Source organism: Rattus rattus, chromosome 3, assembly GCF_011064425.1.
Source record: "Rattus rattus isolate New Zealand chromosome 3, Rrattus_CSIRO_v1, whole genome shotgun sequence".
NCBI lineage: Eukaryota > Metazoa > Chordata > Mammalia > Rodentia > Muridae > Rattus > Rattus rattus.
Genome location: NC_046156.1, coordinates 57962872 through 57990174, shown reverse-complemented (window position 1 = coordinate 57990174; position 27303 = coordinate 57962872). Strand labels below are relative to the sequence as shown.

General features: G+C 41.6%; 1 protein-coding gene across 1 annotated transcript in view; it reads left to right on the top strand.

Annotated features, from left to right (window-relative positions):
- The window catches only part of Spag17 (sperm associated antigen 17), a 221594-nt gene that overhangs the window by 181475 nt on the left and 12816 nt on the right, over positions 1-27303 (top strand). Inside the window, 8 exon segments of the mRNA XM_032896680.1 lie at positions 6610-6655; positions 8619-8718; positions 8916-8963; positions 11828-11927; positions 13005-13098; positions 14880-15254; positions 17546-17682; positions 20260-20444. Of these exon segments, the coding sequence (XP_032752571.1) occupies positions 6610-6655; positions 8619-8718; positions 8916-8963; positions 11828-11927; positions 13005-13098; positions 14880-15254; positions 17546-17682; positions 20260-20444 (1085 nt within the window).

The window sequence follows — 27303 nt, the reverse complement described above, 5'->3', positions numbered from 1 at the left end:
GCAGTGTGGCTATAATCCACTTTGACTAGTAGTAAACTTTCCTCTGCTAAAAGTCAGAATTTTGTAGTAAGGAATTATTATCAGAAATTCAATATTTGACTTTAAAAGTCAGAAAATAGTTTTCTAGATAAGGACTTTTTATGTACAAAATGAATGTAACACAATTTTTCCCAGCCTCTGAGACAACTAGTGTATATTGAGCACAGAATTGCTCAGTTGAATTAAAATGATTTTCATACATGAAAAGAGCTAAAGCAATTTATGTACTTACTGTCTTTGAACTAATGATTTTCTTAGCAGAATATTTCTAAAGAACTTGAGAAAGTGAAAACCTCATTCCAAATTCTTTCAAGTGGAACACACCACACACACACCACACACACACACACATCTGTGTATTCATGATTGCCTATTCAGAATACTTATACATTTGTTTATAAGGTTGGGAGATAATGGGTCAGCATCTATGAGCACTTACTGCTATTGCAGAGAACTGGGGTTGGTTCAGAGCACATATATCAGGCTGATTACAACTGCCTGTTTCAGGTACAAAGAGATGTTATGCCTTCTTGGGTTCCAGGATATGTGTGATGCACATGAACCTCTACAGGCACAGAGACACAGACACAAACACATGCATGCAAACTTTAACAAAAATCTAATTAAAAATGTGTCATAGTGCAGTAGAGTTTGATCAGATGCTTCTTCCAAGCTCAAGTGCGGACATGATAGTGCCCATGGTTTATCCCCATGAACAACATGGAGGAATAGGAGAACTGAGTACAAGTTGTCCTTTGACCTCCAATCAAACATGGATTTGGTTCAGTGCGTCACACACATACAAATAAACAAATATCAGTATTATTTAAATTTTAATTTATACAAGCTAAAATTTGTAGAATATTTTAAAACAAATGTGATAAGTACTATCTCTAGAAAATTCAAGTTCATAAATAGCTATAAGCATCCCAATCCCTATTATGTCTAAGTGATTGTAAAGAAATTGTAACTCGTGGTAACTATCTCAAGCTTGATAGTGTTCTATTCATATCTTATATTCTCAGTTAAAACTGTTGACTGGGGCTGGGGTAGTAGATTATTTGGTACAGTAAATATCTGTCTAGACTGAGAACTCGAGTTTGATGCTACAAGAAAACAGGTTAAAAACTTATGGATAGCGGACTCTCCCCCACCTCCCCACAATTAAATTTTTTTGAGCTGTCCTAGAGATCTCACTTGCTTCCAGGTCAGCTATCTCACAAATGACTATAACTACATTCCCAGGGAAATTGGATATTCTCTTCTAGTCTCAGATAGCACCATCTCACATATATATATATATATATATATATATATATATATATATATATATGATGAAAGTGCACAAATTGCTCTCTCCTCCAGCTCGAGCAGGTATGCCCAAAGGAAAGAAGGCCAAGGAAGAAGGTGGCGGCACTCACTCATGGTCAAGAAACAGGAGGCCAAAACTTGGTCAATCCTTTGTTTGAGAAAAGGCCTAAGAACTTCGGCATTGGACAGGACATCCAGCCCAAAAAGAGATCTCCACATGCTTCATCAATGGCCCTGCTACGTCAGGCTACAGCAAGAGGCATCCTCTATCAGCAGCTCAAAATATCTCCTGACATCAACTAGTTACCCAGGCCTGGACGGAAACAGCATGCTTCTGCTTAAGCCGCCCACAAAAGTTCAGGCCAGAGACAAAGTAGGAGAAGAAGCAAAGGCTGCTGGCCCACGCTGAGAAGAAAGCTGCTGGTGAGGACATCTCCTTCAAGAGACATTGTCCCAGGGAGCAGGGTCAATACAGTCACCACCCTGGTGGAGAACAAGAAGGCTCAGCTGGTGGTGATTGCCCATGATGTAGACCCCCATTGAGCTGGGTGGTTTTCCTGCGCCTCAAAGATGTGCAGACTGCATCATCTAAGGAAAAGCCAGTCTGGAGCGCCCTGGTCCACGGAAGACATGCACCACTGTTGTCCTCACACAGGTTAACTGGGAAGACAAGGTGCTCTGGCTAAGCTGGTGGGAAACTATTACGACCAATTAGTAATGACAGATATGACAAGATCCGCCGCCACTGGAGAGGCAATGTCCTGGGTCCTAAGTCTGTGACTCGCATTGCCAAGTTGGAAAAAGGCAAAGGCTAAAAGTGAACCTTATACATTAAACTGGGTTAAAATGTACACTTAAGTTTTCTGTACTTAAAATATAATTACAAAAATTTTAAAAAAGTACAAAATTAAATACAGATGTGGTGATACATTCTTGCAAGCTCAGAGGGGAAGAAATCTGTGATCTATGTCTCAATGATGGTCACCAAGCATATTTGGTTAGTTCTATGTGGAAGATGAGACACATGTCCTCAAGAATTTTGTTGGATGATTTGACTTACATATATCTTCGGTCTTGGTTTAAATTAGCATATCAATGTGGTAGAATTCAGTTATCCAAATGGATGCCCTTCCCATTGCTGCCATGATCCTTCCTTTTCTGTAGCTATGGTACAGGTGACATCATTCTTTCACTAAAGTGCCGTCTGTGCAAAACTGAGAATCAGTAGAGAAACTAGTGCAGACTTACACCAGTAGAGAAAATATTTCTAAATATATCATGAACAGGAAAAGATCCATTTTTCCAAATCATTAATTCTTTCATTAAAGAGAATGTTAGCATGGCTGATTTTATGGAGAAATCTTTCCCCCAAAAGAACAGTAGAAGTATATGTGATGCCTAAAATTTTCTTTCCACAGAGATGTGTGATGAATTTGCTGTTCTGCATCACCAGAAACTGAGGAATTCTATTTTATTTAGACTGGCATCAAGGTTTATTTTTATTCTTTTAAAGATTTATTTGTGTATTTTTATAAGCACCTGCTACTGTCTCTCAGACATACCAGAAGAGGGAATCGAATCTCGCTACAGGTGGCTGTGTAGCCACCATGTGATTGCTGGAAATTGAACTTCAGGACCACTGAAGAGCAGTCAGTGCTCTCTAAACCACCAAGCCATCTCTCAGCCCCTAATACAAAAGGATAAACCTTTTTAATAAGCCAACCCATCTTTAAAAATAAAAACAGGACATTATTTTACTGGTTTTCTTTTTTTCTTCCATCTTTATTAACTTGAGTATTTCTTATTTACATTTCGATTGTTTTTTCCCTTCCCACTTCCGGCCAACATCTCCTAACTCCCACCTCTCCCCTTCAGATCATAGGTGTTCACCTTCCCATCCTCCCCTGAGTACTCCTCTCTCTAACAATCACCTTCACTGTTCAGTCTGGCAGGGAACAGGGCTTCCCTTCCACTGGTGCTCTTACTAGGCTACTCATTGCTACCTATGAGGATGTAAGCCAAGGGTCAGCTCAGGCATAGTCTTTGGTGCAGTCGGCTTAGTCCCTGGAAGCTCTGGTTGGTTGGCATTGTTGTTTATATGGGTCTTGAGCCCTTCAAGTCTCCTTCCAGTCTTTTTCTGGATTCCTTCAACGGGGGTCCTATTCTCAGTTCAGTGTTTTGCTGCTGGCATTCGCCCATGTATTTGCTGTATTCTGGCTGTGTCTCTCAGGAGAGATCTACATCCGCTTTCCCTGTCGGCCTCCCACTTCTTTGCAGGCCATCCATCTTATCTAATTGGGTGGTAGTATATGTATGGGCCACATGTGGGGCAGGCCTGAATGGGTGTTCCTTCTGCCTCTGTTCTAAACTTCTTGCCTTTCCTACTCCTCCTCCCAAGGGTATTCTGTTCACCTTTTACAGAAGAAGTGAAGCATCTGCATTTAGGTCATCCTTGGAGTTAAGATAGTTTCAGTGCATCTATGGTTATTCCTAAGCATTCGCTAATATCCACTTATCAATGCTTGCATACCATGTGTCTTTTTCTGTGATTGGGTTACCTCACTCAGGATGATATTTTCCACTTCCATCCATTTGCCTACATATGAATTCCAGTCATTGTTTTTGATAGCTGAGGAATATTCCATTGTGTAGATGTACCATATCTCTGTATCCATTCCTCTGATGAAGGGCATCTGGGTTCTTTCCAGCTTCTGGCTATTATAAATAAGGGTGCTATGAACATAGTGGAGCACGTGTCTTTTTTATATGTTGGGGCATCTTTTGGGTATATGCCTAAGAGAGGTATAGCTGGGTCCTCAGGTAGTTCAATGTCCAATTTTCTGAGGAACCTCCAGACTGATTTCCAGAATGGTTGTACCAGTCTGAATCCCACCAACAATGGAGGGTGTCTCTTCTCACATTCCTGCCAGCATTTCCTGTCACCTGAGTCTTTTGATCTAGGCATTCTGACTGGTGTAGTAAAAATTTCAGAGTTGTTTTGATTTGCATACTTGTGACTAGATGTTGAACATTTCTTTTAGGTGTTTCTCTAGCATTTGGCATTCCTCAGCTGTGAATTCTTTGTTTAGCTCTGAACTCCATCTCTCTCTCTTTTTTCCAGAGCTGAGGACCGAACCCAGGGCCTTGCACTTACTAGGCAAGTGTTCTACCACTGAGCTAAATCTCCAACACCTGAACCCCATCTTTTAATAGGGTTATTTGTTTCCCTGCAGTCTAACTTCTTGAATTCTTTGTATATTTGGGATATAAGGCCTCTATCAGTTGTAGGATTGGTAAAGATCTTTTCCCAATCTGTTGGTTGTTGTTTTGTCCTAAAAACAATGTCCTTTGCCTGACAGAAGTTTTGAAGTTTTATGCGATCCCATTTGTCGATTCTTGTTCTTCGAGCATAAGCCATTGTTGTATTGTTCAGGAAATTTTCTCCAGTGCCCATGTATTCGAGATTCTTCCCCACTTTTTCTTCTATTAGTATGAGTGTATCTGATTTGATGTGGTGGTCCTTGATCCACTTGGACTTAACCTTTTTACAGAGTGATAAGCATGGATCTTTCTGCATTCTTCTACATGCTGACCTTCAGTTCAACCAGCATCATTTGCTGAAAATGCTATCTCCATTGGATGGTTTTGGCTCCTTTGTCAAAAATCAAGTGACCATACGTGTGTGAATTCATTTCTAGGTCATCAATTCTACTCCACTGGTCTATCCATTCTGTCTCTACTGATACTGCATGCAGGTGTTTTTGGTGTTTTTGTGGAGTTGAGGACTGAACCAGGGACTTTTGCGCTTTGCTAGCAGCGCTACTACCACTGAGCTAAACCTCAACCCCCATCATGCGCAGTTTTTTATCACTATTGCTCTGTAATACTGCATGGGTTCAGGAATAGTGATTCCCCAGAATTCCTTTTATTATTGAGAATAGTTTTAGCTATCCTGGATTTTTTGTTATTCCAGATGAATTTGGGAATTGTTCTGTCAATCTCTCTGAAGAATTGGATTGGTATTTTGATTGCAATTGCATTGAATCTGTAGATCTCTTTTGGTAAAATGGCCATTTTTACTATATTAATCCTGCCAATCCATGAGCTTGGGAGATCTTTCCATCTTCTGAGGTCTTCTTCAACTTCTTTCTTCAGAGGCTTGAAGTTCTTATCACATGTCTTTTCTCTTTGCTTTGGTTACAAGTAACACCAAGGTATTTTATATTATTTGTGACTACTATGAAAAGTGTCATTTCCCTAATTATTTTCTCAGCTTGTTTCTCTTTTGTGTAGAGGAAGGCTACTGATTTATTTGAGTTAATTTTTATACCCAGCCACTTTGCTGAAGGTGTTTATCAGGTTTAGTAGTTCTCTCAGGAACTTTTGAATCACTTAAGCATACTCGTCGCTGCTGATTCTCGCCAGCAGAAAGACGTGTTAGCAGCACACACAGGATCCTACTGCAGAAAAGCTTTAATGCGTCTTGAGAGGGAGAGCATACAGCTACACAATGCGGAGATGCCGGTGGAGGAATAACGGCCCCTTATATAGGGAAACTATCCTCGCCTAGGACGGTCTCACTCTCTGACTGGTCGCCAAGCCAATTATGCGGATGACGTGCCATCACGTCACGCGTCTCCTTGGCGCGTGAAGTTACCAGGCGCTGCGTATTGCCCCTTTTGCTAGCGTTAGCTGCCTGTCGGTGTGGTGCCATCGTGCCAATGGATGATAGGTCTGCCTTTTATATGTTACTTGGACCTTTGTCCTCATTGCTTTTAATATTTCTTTTCTTTATTTTGTGTATTTGGTGTTTGACTATTGGTGTGACAGGAGGACTTTTCTTTTCTGGTCCAATCCACTGAGTTCTGTAGGCTTTGCATGTTTATGTTAATTCGTTTCTAGGTTAGGTAAGTTTTCTTCATGATTTTGGCTGAAGATATTTGCTGGATCTCGAGCTGTGTGTCTTTCACTTTCTATAATTTCATTATCCTCAGGGTTTGATCTTCCTTATTAAGTCCGATTCGCATGTTTTGGACTGGTAGATTTTTCTGTTTTACATTGATCTTGACTGTTGTGTTTCTATGATTTCTATGGAATCTTCTGCTCCTGAAATCTCTTGCACTCTGTTGGTGATGCTTGTATCTATGTCTTTGTCTCTTTTCCATGCTGAGTCAAATTGAGCACACAGAGAATATTTCTAAACAAACTGTTTCCACACATAATACAATTAACCTCAAGTAATTCTAACCTTTGTTTCAGTCTTTCCCTAAAATGGAGGAAACTACAAAAAGTCACGTGAATGAAGGTAACTGGAATTTAATATTTTTCTGCATTCTATCTAAGGTTTCAAGAGGACTTCTTAAATACACCTGTTTGTTACTCTGTATACCACAACCAATCCTCTCATAATCACCTCTGCTCCTGTACTGGCTATGCTAATTTGCAATGGTTTCTATTTTCTTTCTGCCCTGAAAACAGTGATTCCCCCCCCCACTTAATGCATCTTGAACTTCCCTTTGTTGAATTAAAACACTGATATATTTACCTTCTTGTTGACTTCAACTCCATAGAAAATAGCTAGGAGATAGCAAGGCGCCAGGGAGCAATGCCCCCATGTACATGCACATGGCTTCCAAGCAAATGCACAGACATTGTCCACACCTTGCACTCTCCTATATGTATGTTTTATATATATATACACATATATATATGTGTGTGTATATATATGTATGTATGTATATATGTGTGTGTATATGTATGTGTGTGTATATGTATGTGTGTGTGTGTGTATATATATATATATATATATATATATAGTATGTTATACCACAAACAGCTACTCTCAAAGGAGTTCTCCCTCCCCTCAACAAACGTGATCATATCGGAGCAGCAGCACAAGGAGTTTTGCTGGGTTTTTATGATTAGCTATGTGGCAGAGGCCCTGGGTTGCCTGTTGTTTGACATGTTTGGCATCTTTCACAGTATTGATTTATACTCTTATTGTGTTGTTACTGTTGCTGTTGTTGTTTATCTAGACTGTTCCCTTATTAAGATTTCTTAGAATAACAAAGTAACAGGGGACCAAAGGTGACAGACCACTACCCCTTCAGATGGCTATTATAGAAGAGGCCATCACAGTCTCCAGTGCTCCTGTCCGTATGCTCCGCTGCCACGCTTCTATGAGGTGGCTCCTGTAATAGAGCTGCTGGTAAACATAAGTATAAAAGGCCTTGCTAAAACTAAATGTTGGATAAATAATAAACAATCTGTATTTATAGTATGTCCCAGATATAGCATGTTACATACTTTTCCTTTAAAATGCATTTAATTAAAATGCAAATTTTATTTACTCTATATTTGATCTTACAAACTTACCCTGGGTCATTTAAGCTTGTAATTTTGGCCCAAGAAAATAGGTATGTGTGATGGAGGCAAACCTATAGGTCACCCAATATTAATAGTTAAATAAATTATATTCCTCAATTTGGTGCAGGAGGAAAACCGCATCCTGAAAACTGACCCTGACAGTCACCAATGGTGATTATGAAGTCAGTGTCTCCCACTGCATTTCCTAAAGGGTTTTTTAAGGTTGTCCCTACAAAAGCATGAGTTTTGCAATAAAAGAAGTTTAAATAATATTTTACACTATATTACTTCTTTCTTGCAGATATACAGCATACATAAATTAAAGGGTACAGAAAAGTCCCCCAAGAAGAAAAATTACTTACCCTTGCCTAAATCAGTGTTTTCTAAGTTTTCTTGTCTTGAGCAGATGTCCTACTCTTTCTCTGACAAAGTGACATCTCACTGATGCCATGTGTTTCTAGACAAACTCTAACAACATTGCCCCAAAGTTTTAAAATATATGATATTCGGGTCTTTAGAACCTGATAGCAGGCATATGTTTAGAGAAACAACTTCACTGTGCTGGCTAATCTGTTTTAATATGAAGGAAATCAGTTCCCTGACAAAGCTTCTCTCGTGCCATAAGTCACACGCATTGTGATGCATTTACATTTGGGTCATAAAGATGATACTGACTAACAGACATCCCCCAGATAGTAGGATGTCTGACTACTGCCCGCCACAGCTTGGGTACAGAAATCCTCCAAATCAACTGGTAAATTAAATGAGGGCTCTTAAAGAGAATGCAGATGAGTAATTATGTAAGGAAGAAATATTAGAAAGAAGTCAATACAAAAAGTAAAATTAAATTAAAAATAAAAATAAAAGAAGTCAATACTAACACTCATGTGTTGCATTTAAAGTTGCTGCCCACCTAACAGATTTATTCAAGCAATCTATGGCTTCGGCTACAAAATGTTCACCAGAAAACTTCACTAAAGATTTCTTTGAAAAGAAGTGGAGGTAAGCTATGCTGGATATCTGTTCTAGTTAGTACTGGCACACAATAGGAAGTGGAGGAGTGTGGGAATTACCGTGGCCCTTCTCTCATACATGGTGATGATGCTACACTGTTTGTGGGGATCACTGCAATCCTTCTCCCAGTATACAGTATTTGAGAACACTGACTCTTCTCCATGTTTTTTTTCCCTTTCACATAGGGAGGCTCCACAAGGAAAGAGCTGGAAAGAAAAGCTTGAGCAACAGAGGTAATTCTGCCCCGGTATGAACATAAGGTTGTGAGAAGGCCAGAAGTGTGGAATATTTGAGTTCTATAGGTTGTCAGGTCCTACAGCCTCCCAGCCACTGCTTCAGCAAGCCAAGGTGGCAAGCAAGGCAGCCTGTTGGGCCGTTAGGTAGCTCATTCCTCTCTCCTGCAGTAGAACCCTCTGAGCTGTCTCTGGGCTTCTGGTAATCCTAATATACTCAAACATTGTGGGACTTAGTCACAAACACTCAGGATTCATGTTGTCTGCTTCAGAAATGTATCCTGAGCATCTTAACATTTCTTTTCCCTCCAGCCTAAGCTCAAAATTTCAACTACAGCTTTCTATCCATAAAGGAAGCCAAATGTGTTTATATATCTGTGGTGAGTGACCACTTGTACACATGAATTGCTCCTTTCAAAAACATCAGCTTCATTAAGGTGTCAGGGTTACATTTTAGAATTATTCGAAAATGGAACAGTAAGACTTATTTTTCATTTGCAATGTTGAACTGGAAGGAGTATGTTGTCTGTGGTGGAAGAAAACCTTTTTGTCCTTACATATCTGAGGCTCCTGACTGAGATCCCTATAACAAAAGACAAACTGGTCAGAGAAAATAATATGGATTTATTTAAGTTTCATCTGAGACAGGGGATGTCGTTTAAAAAATAAATCCATCTAAAGAAACAACTGGGCCTGCAAATCTATATGCTCCATTTGATTAATAGAGAACCAAGAATAAATACGGTGCAATGAAAAGTTTTACCTAATAGTAATAAACTTAGAGAAATCAGTGAGGCCTGCATAGAGATGCCCTTCCCTCTTCATACAGGGAAAATAACCTCACACACAGAGATCTGGAAATCTGACTCAGGGAAAGTCTAGAAAAAAACTTTCCTAGGTTTTATGGCCTAGAAACAATGGCTGTTGGTTGGGAATGAGACTGGGAGCTCAGGGGAAAACTGGAGATAGTGACTTACTATTTTTTGTTTGTTTAATGGACTTTTAAATTTTATTACCAATCTCAAAATTGCTACATCTGTAAGACATTGAACATGGCCAATAAAAGTAAGAATACCATTATGATCCAACAATGATGAGAATTGGTATGTCGATATAGTTTTTAAGTTCTTTGGCAACTTCGTACATGTATTCAATGCATCTTGGCTACTATTTTTCCTGTATCCCTCTTATCTCTCTCCCACCCCTCCTAGCCTCCCTCCTCCCTCCCTGACCCTTCTCAGATTCATGACTTTGGTTCATTGTATGACTCATTTAGGTTAATCAGGGATGTCTATGTGATTATTTGCTGGATTGTGAATGAATTGGGATGATCTTTTGGAACATGATGAGCTCATCAGTAGGTACACAAGTGATAGCACTCTCTCCCTTTTCCCTAAGTCTAATAAGCAAGACGTAGGGGTTCTGAGTCCCGCCTCCATCCTTGTGCACAGACATATACTTATCAAGGGTCTGAGGACATACTCTTTTAACCTCTTTTAAATGCTGTGGTTACTCATGAGCTACTCATATTTTTTAAATGAAATATTCACAATTCAAATTTTTAACTTGTGGGTGGGTGGGTGGTTCATCACAACCAGGGAAGGTGAGGCTTATAATTTACTATGTGGCATAAAAAGAAAAATGGTGGGAACAATAATTACGGGCCGAGTATGAGGGAACCAGCATGGCAAGGACATGGGAAGTGCACAGCAAATACGAGGTCAAGAGAAGGGTCAACTCTGAGACTGAAACAAAGGAGTGTAGACCTCTCTATTGCCAGGCTCATTGATTCCATGTGAGCAACCTCCAGACTGCCATACTCGAAGGGGTAGCCCAATGAGCCAGGAGAAAGAAGGTATTTAGTGGCAAGTTAGACTTGTTTAAACAAGATGGCGTATTGGCCGTACCTTCACAGTCTTTGCACAGTCACTGATCCACTGATCTCAGAGTCTGCATGTCTAGGGACAGCTAAAGTATGATTTCTTGTGCAGTCTACTATACAAACCGGTTGTTTCCCTTCAGGGATTTAGTTTGCTTATTTATAAAATATGAAGGGCATCAGCCTGGATGCCCTTAGAAGATGCAGGTGTCAAGATCGTGAGCTTTAAGATGTATAACCTAGCTTGGCATGCAGCCTGACTCTATTAACTATGCTATGGAGTACATCTCTAGCCTTGAGGATTTTACTAAAATGGAGATAACAAGGCTCACCTGAACCCCAGTTTAGATCTCACTGACCTTCCCTGTGTAGTGCCTCCCCTTTGATTTGAGAGAGCCAACTCAAAGCAGTGTGGGTGGCCTCTTAACTTCCTAACAGCCTCTTGGGCTTAGCTCTTTGTATTGTGTGTTGGCTGCTGCTGCTACTGAAATTATGGAAAGCCTGTGGCTGTCACTTAAACCCCAGAGAACCTCACAACCTTAAAAACACTCATGCACTGGAAGGGCAAGCACCTTGGCTTCAGACATTTGAGATCAACTGGCATTTTTAGTCCCTGTCTCATACAAGAACCTGATTTACAAAATAAGAAATGTGACTACAGAAATAGGAAGTGAGCATCACACCCCCAAGTAAAAGAATTAGATGGAGCGCCCCTTTAATCCCAGTACTAGGAAGACAGAGGCAAGTCATCTCCGTGTATTCAAGGCTAAGTTGGTCTATAAAGTTAATTCCAGGCCATCCAAAGCTAAATAGTGGGACCCTATCCCAAGGGGGAAAATGTCCATCCTGATTTTTTCTTCTTGGCTTTACCATCAGTAGTTGTAATGGTTTCCAGTGGGATTTAAAGCTAAAGCACATGCAAAATAATTTTTCCAATGTGTTTTGTGTGTCTTCTCTTGCATATCATTGTGGAATTGTGAACCAGGAACGATATTAAGAAAACACAAAATTACCTAATGCAAATTAGGACAAAAGAAGTAACGCCTTACTTTCAGTCTGAATTGAGCCCATTGTTTAAGTCACAGGTAATTAGAAGTAACTCATAATAATTTAATCTTGATAAAATGGTGTGCATTGCATGTTAAAATGTAATCTCTCTTTCCTGAGACTGTGTGCCTATTGCAACAGTGTGACCAAATAACTTTCACTTCAAATCTGTGTTTGCACAAGCACACAAGATAAACTCTACCCATGTGTGACTGTCACTCCCTTCTCCCCCTTGCATGTAATCGTTAATCATTCTGCCGCTTAACCTTCTAAGCTCCTCTTTGTGCCAAGTATTCTCTGTTGCTGATTAACCAGCTGATAATAAACTCTGTCTTAGTTAGGGTTTTACTGCTGTGAACAGACACCATGACCAGGGCAACTCTTAGAAGGACAACATTTAACTGGGGCCGGCTTACAGGTTCAGAGGTTCAGTCCATTATCATCAAGGTGGGAACATGGTGGCATCCAAGCAGGCATGGTGCAGGATCTGAGAGTTCTACATCTTCATCTGAAGGCTGCTAGCAGGATACTGGCTTCCAGGCAGCTAGCAGGAGGGTATTAAAGCCCATGCCTACAGTGACACACCTACACCAATAAGGCCACACCTACTCCAATAAGGCCACACCTCCAAGTAGTGCCACTCCCTAAGCCAAACATATTCAAACCACCACAAACTCCAATTTGAAGTTTTATTTCATCAGTTTCCTCAGCCATCAACTGTTAAAACACTGTTAAGTTACTATAAGTTCTTAGAAGCCCACAAACACTGAACATTCTTCTCTTCCATGTGAGTTCATTCCTATGACCCTAAGCTGCATATGCACCTGCCCTTCACTGCCCTTCAATGAAACCATAATGCCAAGTGAACACTTTCATATGTCCACAATGCCCTGGAGTTCTTAAAACTACAGGATACTATTATTAACCAAAGAAAACTGCAAAAACCATGACTAGTAAACAAGGACCAGAATCCTATGTGTCTCTTGCAAAATTTTAGTTGTCAACTTCACCTTTAGGGCCTTGCCACCATTGCCCATCATCTTAGCTAGCATATCTGTGACAGTTTCATAAAATAAGTGTGTATCTGACATAAGTCTTGTGGCTTTTCCCTTAAGTATGATTATCTGGAGAAGCTTTCCAAAAACCTGCCTCCGTTTACAAAGAAAAATGAGGCTGAAACCAAGGCAGCTGACCCAGATTTTCACTCAGGTAAGATGTCAACATGGTCCCCATGCCTATTGCCATACCCAATACGGCCCCTTAGGATGTGTCCCATTCTTACATCTGTGGTCTCAATGACAGCTGGTAAGAAAACATGCTGCCGGCTGTCTGCTACAGATAGGTTGGAGTTATATAAAGAGCACAAGATGTAAACTGAATTTCAGATCGATCATTTGTGCCTAAAGCATTTGGAAGATCAAACTAACCAAGGATGAATGAGAGATTTTGTGAGACTAGAGAATGCACATGGTCTCAGCATAACTCATGTGTTTGGTAATTACAGCAAGTAAAATGAATATTCATGTCTCACAAAGATACAGCATTTTCCACCTTAGCCAAGTAGCTAAATTTTTATCAAGGACGAGACTTTCGGTCATCCAAGGCCTTCCTCCCAGAGTACAATGTAAACAGTAACTCTACAGAATTCATGCCAAAAATCCTTAATCTGAAGCCAACCAAGAGAACATAATTGACAGATGTGTACCAGTCAGTAGACATTGTACAATACAACTGACTTGGTCTCTTCAAACAAGTCAGGGTCAAGATGCATACACTGTTCAATCATAGAACCCTTGGCTCACAGACACGTGACCTTAATTTTAGTGCCCAGTAACACACACACACACACACACACACACACACACACACACACCACACACTCAGAGTCAGTATCATGAAACAAAAAAGATGGGAGAATTGTTGTCATTCAAAAGACAGCATATGACATCAAAACATCGTGTAACAGACCCAAGGTAGGAATTCCTTAATTTTTTTAGGGAACTGTATATCAGGGATGGAATTGTTCATTTCTTACATATAGTGATGGAAGATGGAGACAAAGGGGAGTGTCTGTATTGTCAGCAGTTGCATGCTGAGAGGCCGAGGCCGAGAGGGTTGGCATTGAAATGGAATGCAGCCTTTCTTCTCAGTAAGCCAAATAGTGAGGAGACCCAAAGAAAAGAACTTTCCACTGCATAATGTTATACCTACAGTACCTCTACCAAGACTGTGCCTGGTCAGACAAAGCATGTCTGTTTAATGGCTCTTGCAAAGCAAAGTTCAGGGCTAGAAAAACAACTTGTGATTGCGGTGAGGAGAGATCAGTGATCCTGAGTTGATGGTCCTGAGTTGTCAAATTCTCCACAGCCTGGAGAAACCCCGGCCCACTCCTTGGAAGGACAACAGGCTTTCGGGACAGTCTTTATTATTATTATTATTATTATTATTATTATTATTATTATTATCACTATTATTATTTAAGCTCTTTTACAGTCCAGTCTATATCCCCCTCACAGTCCACACTCTGACCGTTTGACTTAAGCAGCTTTAGATTAATTTGCCTTCCCATTCATATATATATATATATATATATATATATATATTTAATTGTTTCATATTGTATCTGTTTCTTAAAGATACATATTCTAACAAAGAGATGCATTTTCAAAGTAATGAATATGTTGGGAATCATTTTTGTTTATTGGGTAAAGGCAGAGGCAGAAGGTGACAGCTCCATCCGGTCCTTCTGCCCACAAGATCCAGCCAGATCCTAGGGAGTATGCACTCTGCAGACACTACCTTGTTTATTGGCAAGCCAAGATCATGTTATGAGGAATCTCTCAATGATGCTGTCATACGGAGTCCTTTTCAGGAGAGTGGGGAGGCACCCTGCTCATTGAGAAGCCCATTGTCCAGTGTTTGTATAAGCGTTGGTGGTCTCTGTGTCATTGGCCACACTGTGACTTACATTGTTTGTTTGGGGATTTTAGATTCTACACTGACTGTAGATGCAAAAAAAGAAGTCTCAGATGCACATCCCCTTCCAAACCGGGAGGTTGCTGAGAATAGCCAGGAATCTACTAGCCAAAAGGAAACTGAATATGTAACCAAATATCTCCAGACCTCTTCTTCCCCAAACCAATATGAACATTTAACAAAATCTCCCAAGGAGTCATATAGTCAAAGTCAAAGTGAAATTGAAATCAACGCTACCAAGGAACCTGCTGGCCAGAACCACACTGAAAAGTTTAAAATGTCTACCAAGAAGTCTGCTAGCCAAAACCAAATTGAAAATCTAATAAAATCTACCAAGGAGCCTGCTGGTCAAAGCCAAATGGAAAATATCTCCAGACCGCCTACTGAAGGTATGGCTATATTCTTCGCTTTCTTTACCTCACAGGTGTGAAGTAAACATCTTCCGTCTTCAGAGTGCAGGATCCTCCCAGGACGCAGGATGCCCCGGCACTGCGATTTCAGGCTCAGGCTGCCATACCTAGCATTTTCCCATGGAGCCCTGCGATTTCAGGCACAGGCTGCCATACCTAGCATTTTCCCATGGAGCCCTGCGATTTCAGGCGCAGGCTGCCATACCTAGCATTTCCCATGGAGCCCTGCGATTTCAGGCGCAGGCTGCCATACCTAGCATTTCCCATTGATGCTAAGAATCCAAGTTCAGATCCTCATGGGCAGGAAATGCTTCACTGACTGACCTTTCTCCCCAGAATCATACAATTTATATATTTACAGCATATATTTCTAATATGTTATATATAATTATATGTGTGTCTGTGTGTGTGTGTGTGTGTGTGTGTGTGTGTATGTGTGTGTGTGTGTGTGATTTAGTTGGTAAAGGCAGAAGCAGATGGTTTGGCCTCTTGGGGAGGGAAGGTGGCACTGGCCGCTCCTCTAGGGTACCTGGATTCTAATTCAGCCACATGGAACTTCCAGCCATCTATAACTCCAGTTACAAGTGGCTGCCTTGGATCAGGTATTCATGCAGTACGCAGACATACACACGGGTAAAACACTCACACTCAGAAAATTTGAAAACGGAGAGGTTACACCTACTTAAGAAGCGGAGGCAGGAGGATTGTAAGTTTAGGCCATTTGGACAACATAGCAACATGCACCCACACCCCCAAAGCCCCACATACCCTCACACACACACCCACGGCCCCAACACTCCCACACACCCCCACATACCCTCACACACATACCCCCACACACACACAGAGGAATGTGGACATATACATAACAACATATACGCACCTACAGAGAAAAGTGGTAAGAAAAAAAAATATATATATATATAACTTGAAAATTCTTCACTGAAGTGAGTCTGTTAGGACTGGTCAACTGAATGGGTATTTGAGAAAAAAGAAGAATCAAGGTTGGTCAGAAAATTAGCCTGTATAACATGCTGTGGGGCAAAGACCTTCTAGTTCTTTTGTCTCCTCTTCTGCCAGCAGAAATCATGATATGCACATGGCTATATGCGTAGGAGAGTTGTGAAAATTGAATTGCTTAATATACATGAACTTCTTAGCACTGCACGAGGCACATGACAAACTCCTCATCAGCACTTTCTGTCAGGAGTAATAATGTTGTGAGATAATTAACACCATTGGATAAAGCTGTTAGAACGGCTGCCTACATGAAGAACAGCGGCCCACAGACGGCAGAACACTAACTGCCAAGTTCCACCTCCAGCGATCCTGCTTACGCCTGATCGACAGCAGGACCTGTCTAGCCTATGTCCAGAAATCTGTTTTCCCAGAAGCTACCCTGAGATGATGGTGCCCAGATAGGTTTGGTGCCCTGTGGAATGTGACTCATTGGGGTTCACATTCCACCCCTGACACTCATTACAGCTTCTTAGGAAACGTTATCTTCTAGACTTCAGTGTTCCTCATCTGTAAAGAGACAGAAAGAGAAAGAGACGGGGGGCGGGGGGGGAGTTACCAAGCTAAGGATTTAAATCTCTGGTTCATCCGTTGATAATTACTATGCCAAATTTTAGAGCTATAGGAATTGGAATAGACTGGAAATTTCTGAAGGTGGGGCCCCTCCGTGGGAGGAAATCTTTCAATGTCAGTGTTTCACTAGCTACCCTTGCTAACTTAACGGAAAGGATCCAGAATCCCACAGTTCAAGATGAGCTCACTGTAGGGAAGTTACTTGAAAATGTAGGATTCTGTTCACCGATGCTACCAGCACCTGCCTGCCATCTCAGAGGAGCTGAAAAGAACAGAGAGAGGCAATGTCTGTAGAATTACCTAGCAGGATGAGCAAACGGAAAACAAGGACTGATGAAAGATTTTACTTCTTTAAATAAGCCCTTTAAGGCTTAAAGACAGGGCTGGGGAGATGGCTCAGCCTCCAAGAGATCCAGTGCTGCCTTCTGGCCTCTGAGACGCCTGTCCCTACACACACACATGCACACGTGCACACAGAAACACTCACATACCACATACTAACAACTGCATGCACAGAAACACACCCACATGCACATATATAATAAAGTAAATATTATTATTAATTTACAAAAAATTATTAATTACAAAAAATGACTGGAGACATTTCCAGGCTGGTCCATGCCCTTCTATGTTCAAACAATATCTCAGATGTGCTCTAACTTAAACTTATTCTCTAACAGAACCAGAAAATTTTATGCCAATCAAAATTCCAACTCAGTCATTGCTGCAGGATGTTACTGGAAAAGCAAGAAAAGAGAAAGTGAGGTTACCTCATTACCTGATGAGCAGCAAGCCCAAGTGTCAGCCTCACGCCAAGGTAACAGAGATGCTTGGGCAAGCCTCCCAGGGCATTCTGTGCAATTGAAATGTGGCGAGGTTGGTGCCAGCTTTGTGCCCCCACCGTTCCCCCACAGGAGCACAAAAAAGGCGGTGCTCTGCTGCCACTGGCTCATACCAGCTCCTGCGTCTCACCAGCTGGCTGGCAGGTCCTGGGAGTGGTCACGCTGGGGAGAATAATTCAGGAGCTCTCTGTCCTTTACGGGCATCGTTGGCCTCCCTTCTGCTTGTCAGTCAGAGCTACGCCCTTTTGTAAAGCCCCCCCATTCTGGCTAAGTGACAATAATTCTTCAAACTGCAGGCTTTTATGTTTGCAAACCTAAAGTCACTTGTTCGCCTCGACCCTTGCCCTCCCTGCCTGTGCACCCTCACTTAAGGACAGCCACAAGGCTGTCTATTGCCACCTGCTATTCTTTCAACACTGCCTGGTCACCCCGAGGAACTGCTAACCTTGGGCCAAAGGAAAAGGAAACTTTACGATCTTCCCACGCAACCACTTCCTCTGAAACCTGTAAGGAGGGACCTGCTACTCTGTCACACGGGTTAGATATCCGAAGGATCATAAAGAGACAAAAGACAAAAAGAAACCAGAGTCTGACTTCAACTGTGTTCTGTGTTCTGTGTTCTGTGGTCACTAACACGGGGAATGAAGGGACGCTGCAAAGGGGAAAAGCTCGCTGGGACCTGTTACAGGAGTGCAGGGGGGGCTTGGGATTGGGGACATTGATACAGCTCTGGGAGCTATGCGTGGAGCTGTAGTCTCTGCTGGAATAGTCTGCTTTGGGGAAGACAGATTATCTTGGGGGACAGGCTCTTTGCAATCCTCTGGGTGGTGGGTGACCAATGAGGTTGGACAAGATCAGCTGCAGTCTCATAGGAATCCTGTTTTAAAACAGGCTGGCTATCAGTGTGGGCTTGGATGCTTCTCCAATCCCTCACCTTGGTGCTGTCAGTCTGTCTGTCTATGGCATTAATAACTCTTCTGATAAGCTCCTACCTCTAAGGAGGACCTGTATCCCTTACACCCAAATCCCAAGACCTTTCTCTTAATGAAGCTCAGGATAACATCCAAAGAACTTGAGCCGGCACAAAGTATGGTCTCGTGTTATTGGAAATAGAATAATAAATTCAAAAGTTTACTGGAAATTAAGTAGTTTTCAATATACAATTCTACATAATTGGATGCCAGCATAGAAAAAAAGACAAAACTGACCGGCATGATAATTTGGTAAGAAAGTGGTTTTTAAGGTTGCCATTCTGTGCCATGGCCATGCTGCCCCCACCCCACCCCATCATAAGAAATTCCTGTTGTCCTTCTCTATAGGTCAGGACGTGCCTCCTTCCCAAATTCCTCACCTTGTCAGCCTAGGGATCAAAGCTTTATGTAATAAATAATTTGAGACTTGAGACTGCCCCCTTTTCTGATCATGGGCTCAGTCATATTACAAACCTATACGTTCCAGCTTTCAAAGTTCTCAGACCAGTAGGCACCAACCAACACCCAAGGAAGAGGAGAGACCTAGCACCTCTTGTTCTCTATGACACTGACGAGCCCTAAAGGCACCTCGTACTGAAAACGGACCATAGCAATCTATTAGTTAAAACACGCTCTTCCGTCTTCCTGCCCAGCTCACTCTCCTTTAGCCACTGTGCTTTCTTCCCTTCTATCCGTCCGCAGAGCCTTTTAGATAAAGTTTTCCCACCAGCTCTTATAGGAATACTTGCTTATGCTCACAAGTCAAAACAGAAAAAGATTATCCTTCCTTTACTTCCGCGGCACATGCTGGCCATCACCATGGTGACGCCCTGTTACAGTCGAGTCATGTTGCCGTGCATACGTAACTGATATTCATGCTTGAAAACTTGAATGTGCATACGTATTACATATGGGTTTGTCAGAGGTGCAGATTCTGACTCTCTAGTTCTGATATGTGACAGGAGAGTCTGCAGCTCGGTTACTGGGTGATGTTGGTGATGGGCAGAGAGCAGAAGTTTACTGTGTGGCTTCCTGATCAGTAGCATTGGCAATACCAGAGAATTTCCCCCCCCCTTTTTTTTTCTTTTATTTTTTTTCCGGAGCTAGGGACCGAACCCAGGGCCTTGCGCTTGCTAGGCAAGCGCTCTACCACTGAGCTAAATCCCCAACCTCCCAGAGAATGTTTTAAATGCAAAACCCTCCCCACTCTAGACACAGAGAGTCTGAAACTCCAGGGACAGGACCAGTAATCTTGAGTATTCCAGAAGATTCTGCAGGAACCTAAGCAACCCTGGCTAGACACTGCCCCAGAGGAAAGAACATGGACCTGCGAATCAGGCCAACCTAGGGTTAAGAATTCACTATTTAAGCACTCACACAAATGATTTCCTTCAGCTCTGAACTTGCACTTGCCTTCCTTTAAAGCAAGACCTAAAATATTTATATAAGGATGATGTTAAGATTGCATGTACATTTTAAAGTCTTCCCTCAGCCAAGCGGTCATTCTCTGGTGTCAGTGGTATTTTTTTTTTAATCGAAAACTCCCCTTCTCCCTTTTGTCAATGTCTCTGCTCTACCTAGGTGGAAGATTCTGTTGGAGGAAAAGTGAACACATCCTCCATCGCATGTGCTGCTATTTATAACCCAGACGTATCCCCTTTCGGGTTCCACCTTCTCCCACCATCAATACAGTTTGGAGTGCTTAAAGAAGGACACACCTACGCGACGATTGTGAAGCTCAAGAATGTTGGTGTGGACTTCTGCAGGTGAGGCAAAGGCACCAGGTGTCTTAATGCTTGTCCTTCCTATATTGATAACCATTTACTGAACTGTAATGACATCTTGAATTCTGAATAATCACACCATTTATTTCTTTATCCTTTCATTCATTCTTTGACAAGTCAGTATAGACAATAATGTCATATCTGCATTTGTGCCTTCTATAAGTCCTTAATCATGCTTCAGTAGAAGCCACACTACTCTGGATCTAACCCAGCAAAAACAAATAATTTGTACAAGCACTTCAGTAATTAATACTCAGGACTTGAAATGGGACGTCCTGATTTGCTCTCTCTTGCTGCCCTAAACACCATGACCTAAAGGAACTTGAGCACAGAAGGGTTGATTCCAGCTTGTTCATATTCAATCATGAAGGGAAGTCAGGGAAGGGACTCAAGGGAAAAACCTGGAGGTAGGAAATGAAGCAGAGACCATGGGCGGACTCAGTGTTTGCCAGCATGCTTCATTATAGAACCCAGAAAAGCCTGCCCGGGTGGCCCACCCACTGTGGGCTGGGCCTTCCCGCATTAATCATTCATCAAGGAAATGCCCCCATAGACTTGCCTACAGGCCAATCTGATGGATACAGTTCCTCAATTGAAATTCTTTCTTTCCAGGTATGTCAAGTTGGCAACCAATACTAGCCATCACACTACAGTAATCACCAACTGTGATGACCTCAAAAAAAAAAAATGACCACAGTTGTGTGTCTGATAGGAAAAGCACGCTCAAAAGTACTGTGCATATTTAAGAATTGGAACATGATATCATAGGACACATAGATATCTCAAAAGATTATTGCAGTGATGCAAGTAATGTTTGTGTCGAGAGCAGCCAGAATCTCCTCAGCAGGACTCCTGTATGTAGTTCAGCTTTCCTGCCCCCAGTCCTCAGGAACATTAAGTCTCTAGATTTGTTTACAAAGGTGCCTTATTGTCCCTGGAATTGGAATTACAGGATGTGGTAAGATACTCAGTGGAGATGCTGGAACCAGAACTCAGATCCTCTGGACGACTGAACACTATGTGCTCTTAACCAGTGAGCTACCTCTCCAGCCAGCCCTCGCTTAAAGACTTTGACCTGTTTCCTCCTCCTGCCTTGATTCAAGCCCTGGTAGCCACTCTTGTTCTCCATTTCTGTGTGTTTTGGTTTGTGTTTTAGAGTCTACATGAAAGTGGGGTGATACATTTTCTAAGTCTCACTTCTTTCACTTGCTGTGCTAACGTCTAGGTTTATCCATGCAATAGCAAAACGCATGATCTCTTGAATCAGGTTTGAATAATAATCATTGTTTGTATCCATCTTTCTCCACACATCTGTTGATGGCTATCTAAATTGCTTTCCTATCTTGGCTATCATGAATGGCACTGCAGGATACAGGGCAGTGTTTACCCATCCTTACAAGACTGCGGTTTAAGTTCTTTTGGAAGAACTTCCAAAAGAGGTGGGACGCCAGGTCCTGTGACTGCTCAGATGTCCAATATGTCTTATCACTGGGTTTTCTCTTAAAATAGTCATCTTACTGGGTATGTGGTGGTAGCTCCCACTGGTTTTAATTTATTTGTCTGATAATTGATAACGTATGTTTTAATGTGCTAATTGGCCATTTTTATGTGTTCAGTGGAGGAATGCTAATTCAATTTGCTCATTTTTACATCAGATTTTTTGTTTTTGTTTCCACAGCTGAATCTAATGAGTTCTTTGTAATTTTAAGTGACCGATCATAAACGAGCTTTGTGGTTATTTTTTCTGTGCTTGTTGCCTGCTTCCAATGCAACTTCACTTTGTTGTTACAATTGTAGTACAAAAGTTTTTACTTTGATACAGTATTACTTACTTAGTCTAGATTGGGTCCTTGGCTTTTTGTGACAACCAAAGTCATTGCCAAGGTCAAATATCTGTAAGACTTCTCCCCTTATGTATTTATCCTGGAATGTTATAGTTTGATGTATCATGTTTCAGTTTTTGTCCATTCTAGATTGATTTTGGGTTTATAGTCTTAAATGCAGCTCCATTTTCATTCTTCTACAGAAAAAAATTCCAGTTCTGTGGCACCACTTTATTTGTTTGCATTCCAAATGCTGCCTCAGATGTCCCCCCACCACACAGTCTCTCCCCCCTAACCTCCCTCTCTTTTTCCTCTGAGAGGGTGCTCCTTTGTTATCCCCCCCCCCCAACCTGGAGCATCAAGTCTCTGAAGGATTAGGCACATCCTCCCCCACTGAGGACAGACAAGGTAGCCCTGTTGGGGAACAGATTCCAGTCAGGCTACAGCTTTAGGGACAGTCCCTGGTCCAGTTGGTGAGGGTCCCGCCTGGAGACTGAGCTGCATGTCTGCTACGTCTGTACTGGGACCTCAGTCCAGCCATGTATGCTTTTCGGTTGGTGGCTCACAGTCTCTGAGAGCTCCCAGGATCCAGGTTAGTTGACTCTGTTGGTCTTCCTGTGGTGTTCCTATCCCCTTCAGGGCTTTCAATCCTCCTCCCAGCTTTTCCATAAGAGTCCCTGACCTCTGTCCAATGTTTGGCTGTGAGTCTCTGCATCTGTTTCAGTCAGCTGCCGGGTCAAGCCTCTCAGAGTACAGTCATACGAGGCTCTTGTCTGTAAGCATAACAGAGTATCTACAGGATTGATTCTTACCCATGGGATGGGTCTCAAGTTGGGCCAGTCATTGGTTGGACATTCCCTTACTCTGCTCCATTTTTGTCTCTGCACTTCTTAGAGTCAGGACAAATTTGGGGTCAAAGGTTTTGTGAGTAAGCTGGTATCTTTATCCTTCTACTGGGAGTCCTGGAGGCATTGTCTTAACTGAGACTCCTCCTTTGCTGTGACTCTAGCTTGTGCCAAGCTGACATAGAACCAGCCAGCACTGTCTGCAAAGAGGAACCACTGAGGTTTGGAGAAGACTGCTGCACGAGTACACACTCTAAGTATTGTGTGTATTTCGCTTTTGGTTTTGCTCTTAAGGAGGGGGCTCCCAGTATCTAGCATTGACTGGCCTTGAATGTACAGCAGTCCTCCTGCCTCAGCTTCTCAAGTGCTGGAATTACAAGTATATGCTAGCTACCACACCTTGATTCTTGTGGGTGTTTCTTCTAGTCCATGGACACAAGGCATCTTGGCATCCATTTGTTTTCCTCGGTGTCTTTCCCAGTATCTTGCGGCTCTGAATATATCGATAAATCCTTGGTTAATGGTGTGACTTCTCAGTACTATCACATGTGACTTCATCTTCTCAATATTTCAGCTACAGTTTTGTAATATAAAAATTCTATTAATATTTGAAGGTTAATCTTGTACCAGACAACTTTATGCAATTTATTCACAATAGAATATTTTCTCCTGCACTATCTGGCTTTTAGGCAAAGAGGAAATTTTTACCTCCTCTTTTCCAATTTGCATGCCTTTTCTTTCTGTCATTTGACTGCTTTTCATGGTGCTTTTCATGCTACGGTATTCACCATGGTGGTAAGTGCGAGTACATTTACCTTTCATTAGACCTCAAGAGGAGAGACTTCATCTTCTCGGCCTCTCGGAGGAGTCCTTATGATGTGAAGCAACTTTCCCTCCCTGCCCAAACCATTTAGAGTTTTTATTTAGGAAAATATATCAGACTTTGCAGACACTTTGTGTGTGTCAATTGAGATGATCAGTTTTAATCTTTGGCTATGTAAAGGTATTACATTGACTGATTTTCACACACACAATTAACTCAGACATAGCATGTCTTGATATACTACTAGGTTTTCACATCAATGTCCATCAAAAATATATAGTCTTCTTGTGATTTTTTTTATCCTAGCTTGCAACTATTTAAGGTGGTGCTGGGCTGAGGTTGAAGTTGGAATGAACACTTATTTTTTGCATTTTGAGGTGGCCATGAGTCTGTGTGGACCAGTGGGGGAATGCTGGGGATTATGTGATTTAGGGGTCAAATTGACAGGTACTCCCAATGGTTAATTTTCATTGTTAATCTACAGAGTCATGTAGGAGACACACTTCTGGGCATGTCTGTGAGAGCATCTTCAGAGAGGGAAGAGCCATCCTGAATATAGGAGGACACACACACATGCACACACACACACATGCACACAAGCACGCATGCACATGAAAGGGATAAGAGAAGAGAAAACAAATTTAACATGAGTACACACCTCTCTTTTTCCCCAAGATGCAGCATGGCCAGCCAACTTATAGGAATGCCTCCTCCACTGTACTGGACTGACTGCCTATCCCTCAAGCATGAGCCACAATGAACCCTTGCTCCTTTAAGCTGCTTCCGTGAAGCACATTGTCACAGCAGTGGGAAAAGTGACTTAGAAAGCCTTGTACTAATCACCCGTTCTCTCTAAGTATTATTATCTGCCCAGGTATTCCTTTGCTTCCTGACTCAATCTATGTGATGATTTGTGTTTTTAAAGAAGTATATTCAAATTCCATATGAGTTATTGTATTTGGCGGTATATAACTGTTCATTATAATTCTCTGTGACAGTTTTTATTTCTGAAGTATCGTAAATTTTTGTTTTTGTTTTTCTTTTTTTCTTCTCCAGTTTTCTTTGGCAAGCTGAGAGCTATAAATTTTCTTTACTTTTTAAAATAAAGTCTCAGTTTTATTGACTCTGTTCTTTTTTGTTTATTGTTGATTTATTTTCTGCTCTGTTTTTTTTTTATTTTATTTTATTCTTTCCTTCCTTCAGCAAATCTGAGTTAGGCTTATCCCTTTTCTAGGTCCTTGATGTCTAATTATGGACTATTTAATTGAAATCTTTCTCCTTTTTTAATTGTTGTCTGACACTATTCCTGGGGGGCCATGAAGAAATGCCTTCTCATCCCACATAGGGAACAACGACGGACCAAAGTGAGAGCTCACAGAAGTCCATCCTGGTGAAGCAATAGGCTTTATTGGGGTTAATTATAGGAATATGGGTGAGAGGTTACTTACAGGAACAGAAATGCCTCAAAGACAGCTACATCACCAAAGCTCACCTCAGCAGGGTTCACAGCTCACAAAACATAGAAAACTTGGAGAATACTGCACAGACTGCGGGCTGCTCAACACATTGGGAAATGTCTCTTTCAGGCAGTTCCGGTGACCTGGGCCTCTTCAGGAAGTTCACCTGATCTCTGCTCCTTCCAGGTGCCTTGGCTGACCTGAGCCTCTTCTAGTCAGCTCTGCTTGGCTCAGAGTGTCCTGACTGATTATATATTCTTGGGGAGGAAGTGATCTGGTAAATCTGGTCAGAGTTAGGGACTTCTTTGAGTCATTACTTCCTGTGCCATAAGCAGCTTCCCAGCAGGAGGGACCATTTCACCTCCTTAGACCCTCCTGGGTATTAAGGAGCTTCCTCCAAGATATCTGGGAGGAGACTGCCACACATATCAATGCAGACATTTCTTGGAGTTCTCCTGCCCCACAGGCTGTCTGCCTGCACCTGACTCTCTTTATCTGCTTGCTAATCTCTTCTTTGAGTTTCTCTTTTCCCTCTTCCATTATTCAGGAGTACAAGACTTAATTTCCACAGAATTTCCCAGATTCTTTCTGTAATTGAGTACTTGTCTGAAATGATACTAGATGTTATTATAATCATCTATGTTTTTAAAGACTCATTTGTGAGTCATCCTTTGGTCTACCTTAAAGAACATTCCACATGTGTTAGAGATGAATTTACAGTCAGTTGTCCTTAGATAGAAGCTTCAGTATATGTCTGCCAGGTCCATTTGGTCAAAGACTGAATTCATGTCGAGAACTTTTTCCCCCTTTCTAGTTGACCTACTCACTGTAGGAAGTGATACTGAAGTCTCCAATTTGCATTGTACTTAATTTTATGTATGTGAATACACACTAACTGTCTGCAGACACACCAGAAGAGGGCATCAGATCCCATTACAGATGGTTGTGAGCCACCATGTGGTTGCTGGGATTTGAACTCAGGACCTCTGGAAGAGCAGTCAGTGCTCTTAACCACTGAGCCATCTCTCCAGCGAGTATTGTATTGGCACTTATTTTCCCTTGATTTTTTTTAAAAGAAATAAATTTATCAAAATTGCATAAAAGTACAAAGTCAGCCCAGAAGCATCACATGTGTCTTCAAAGCATTAACAATGACCTACCCAAAAGGAAACCAGACAATACATTTATGGTTGAATCAAGACAAAAAGTACTGATAAATACATTTAACAAAAATTTAAAATAGTAATTCACTGTATACCACAATTAGTACTGAAAGAAATAAACTAACTTCACGCTATATGAGAGACTTCTGGCTATTATCAATAAGGCTGTGTAGGGGAACGACCAACATTGAGATGGGAGGGGGAGCTTCATCATAGAAGCAGGGAGAGGGGAATGGGGACAACATTTGAAATGCAAATACATAAAATATCCAAGAAAAATAAAATTTAAAAAATTGATATATTTATATTGCACTCATGAATACAGTACAGATATGGAAATATTACAATATTTGCACAGAAGTCTTCATGTACTAGGCCAGCAAGATGTTTTAGGAGGTGAAGTTACTTGTGAACAAGCCTGAAGTTCTTTTATTTTTTTTTCCCATCTTTATTAACGGGTATTTCCTATTTACATTTCAAATGTTATTCCCTTTCCCAGTTTCCGGGCCAACATCCTCCTAACCCCTCCCCCTCCTCTTCTATATGAGTGTTCCCCTCCCCATCCTTCCCCCATTACCGCTCTCCCCCCAACAATCACGTTCACTGTTCCCTTGATTTTTATCAGTGTTTTCCTTGTATGTTTAAATTTTCTAGTCAGAAGACACCAAGTGGTAGATCCAGCTCCCTGCTGCCTGTGAGCAAACCCCTTGGGGTTCAAGGGCACACCGGG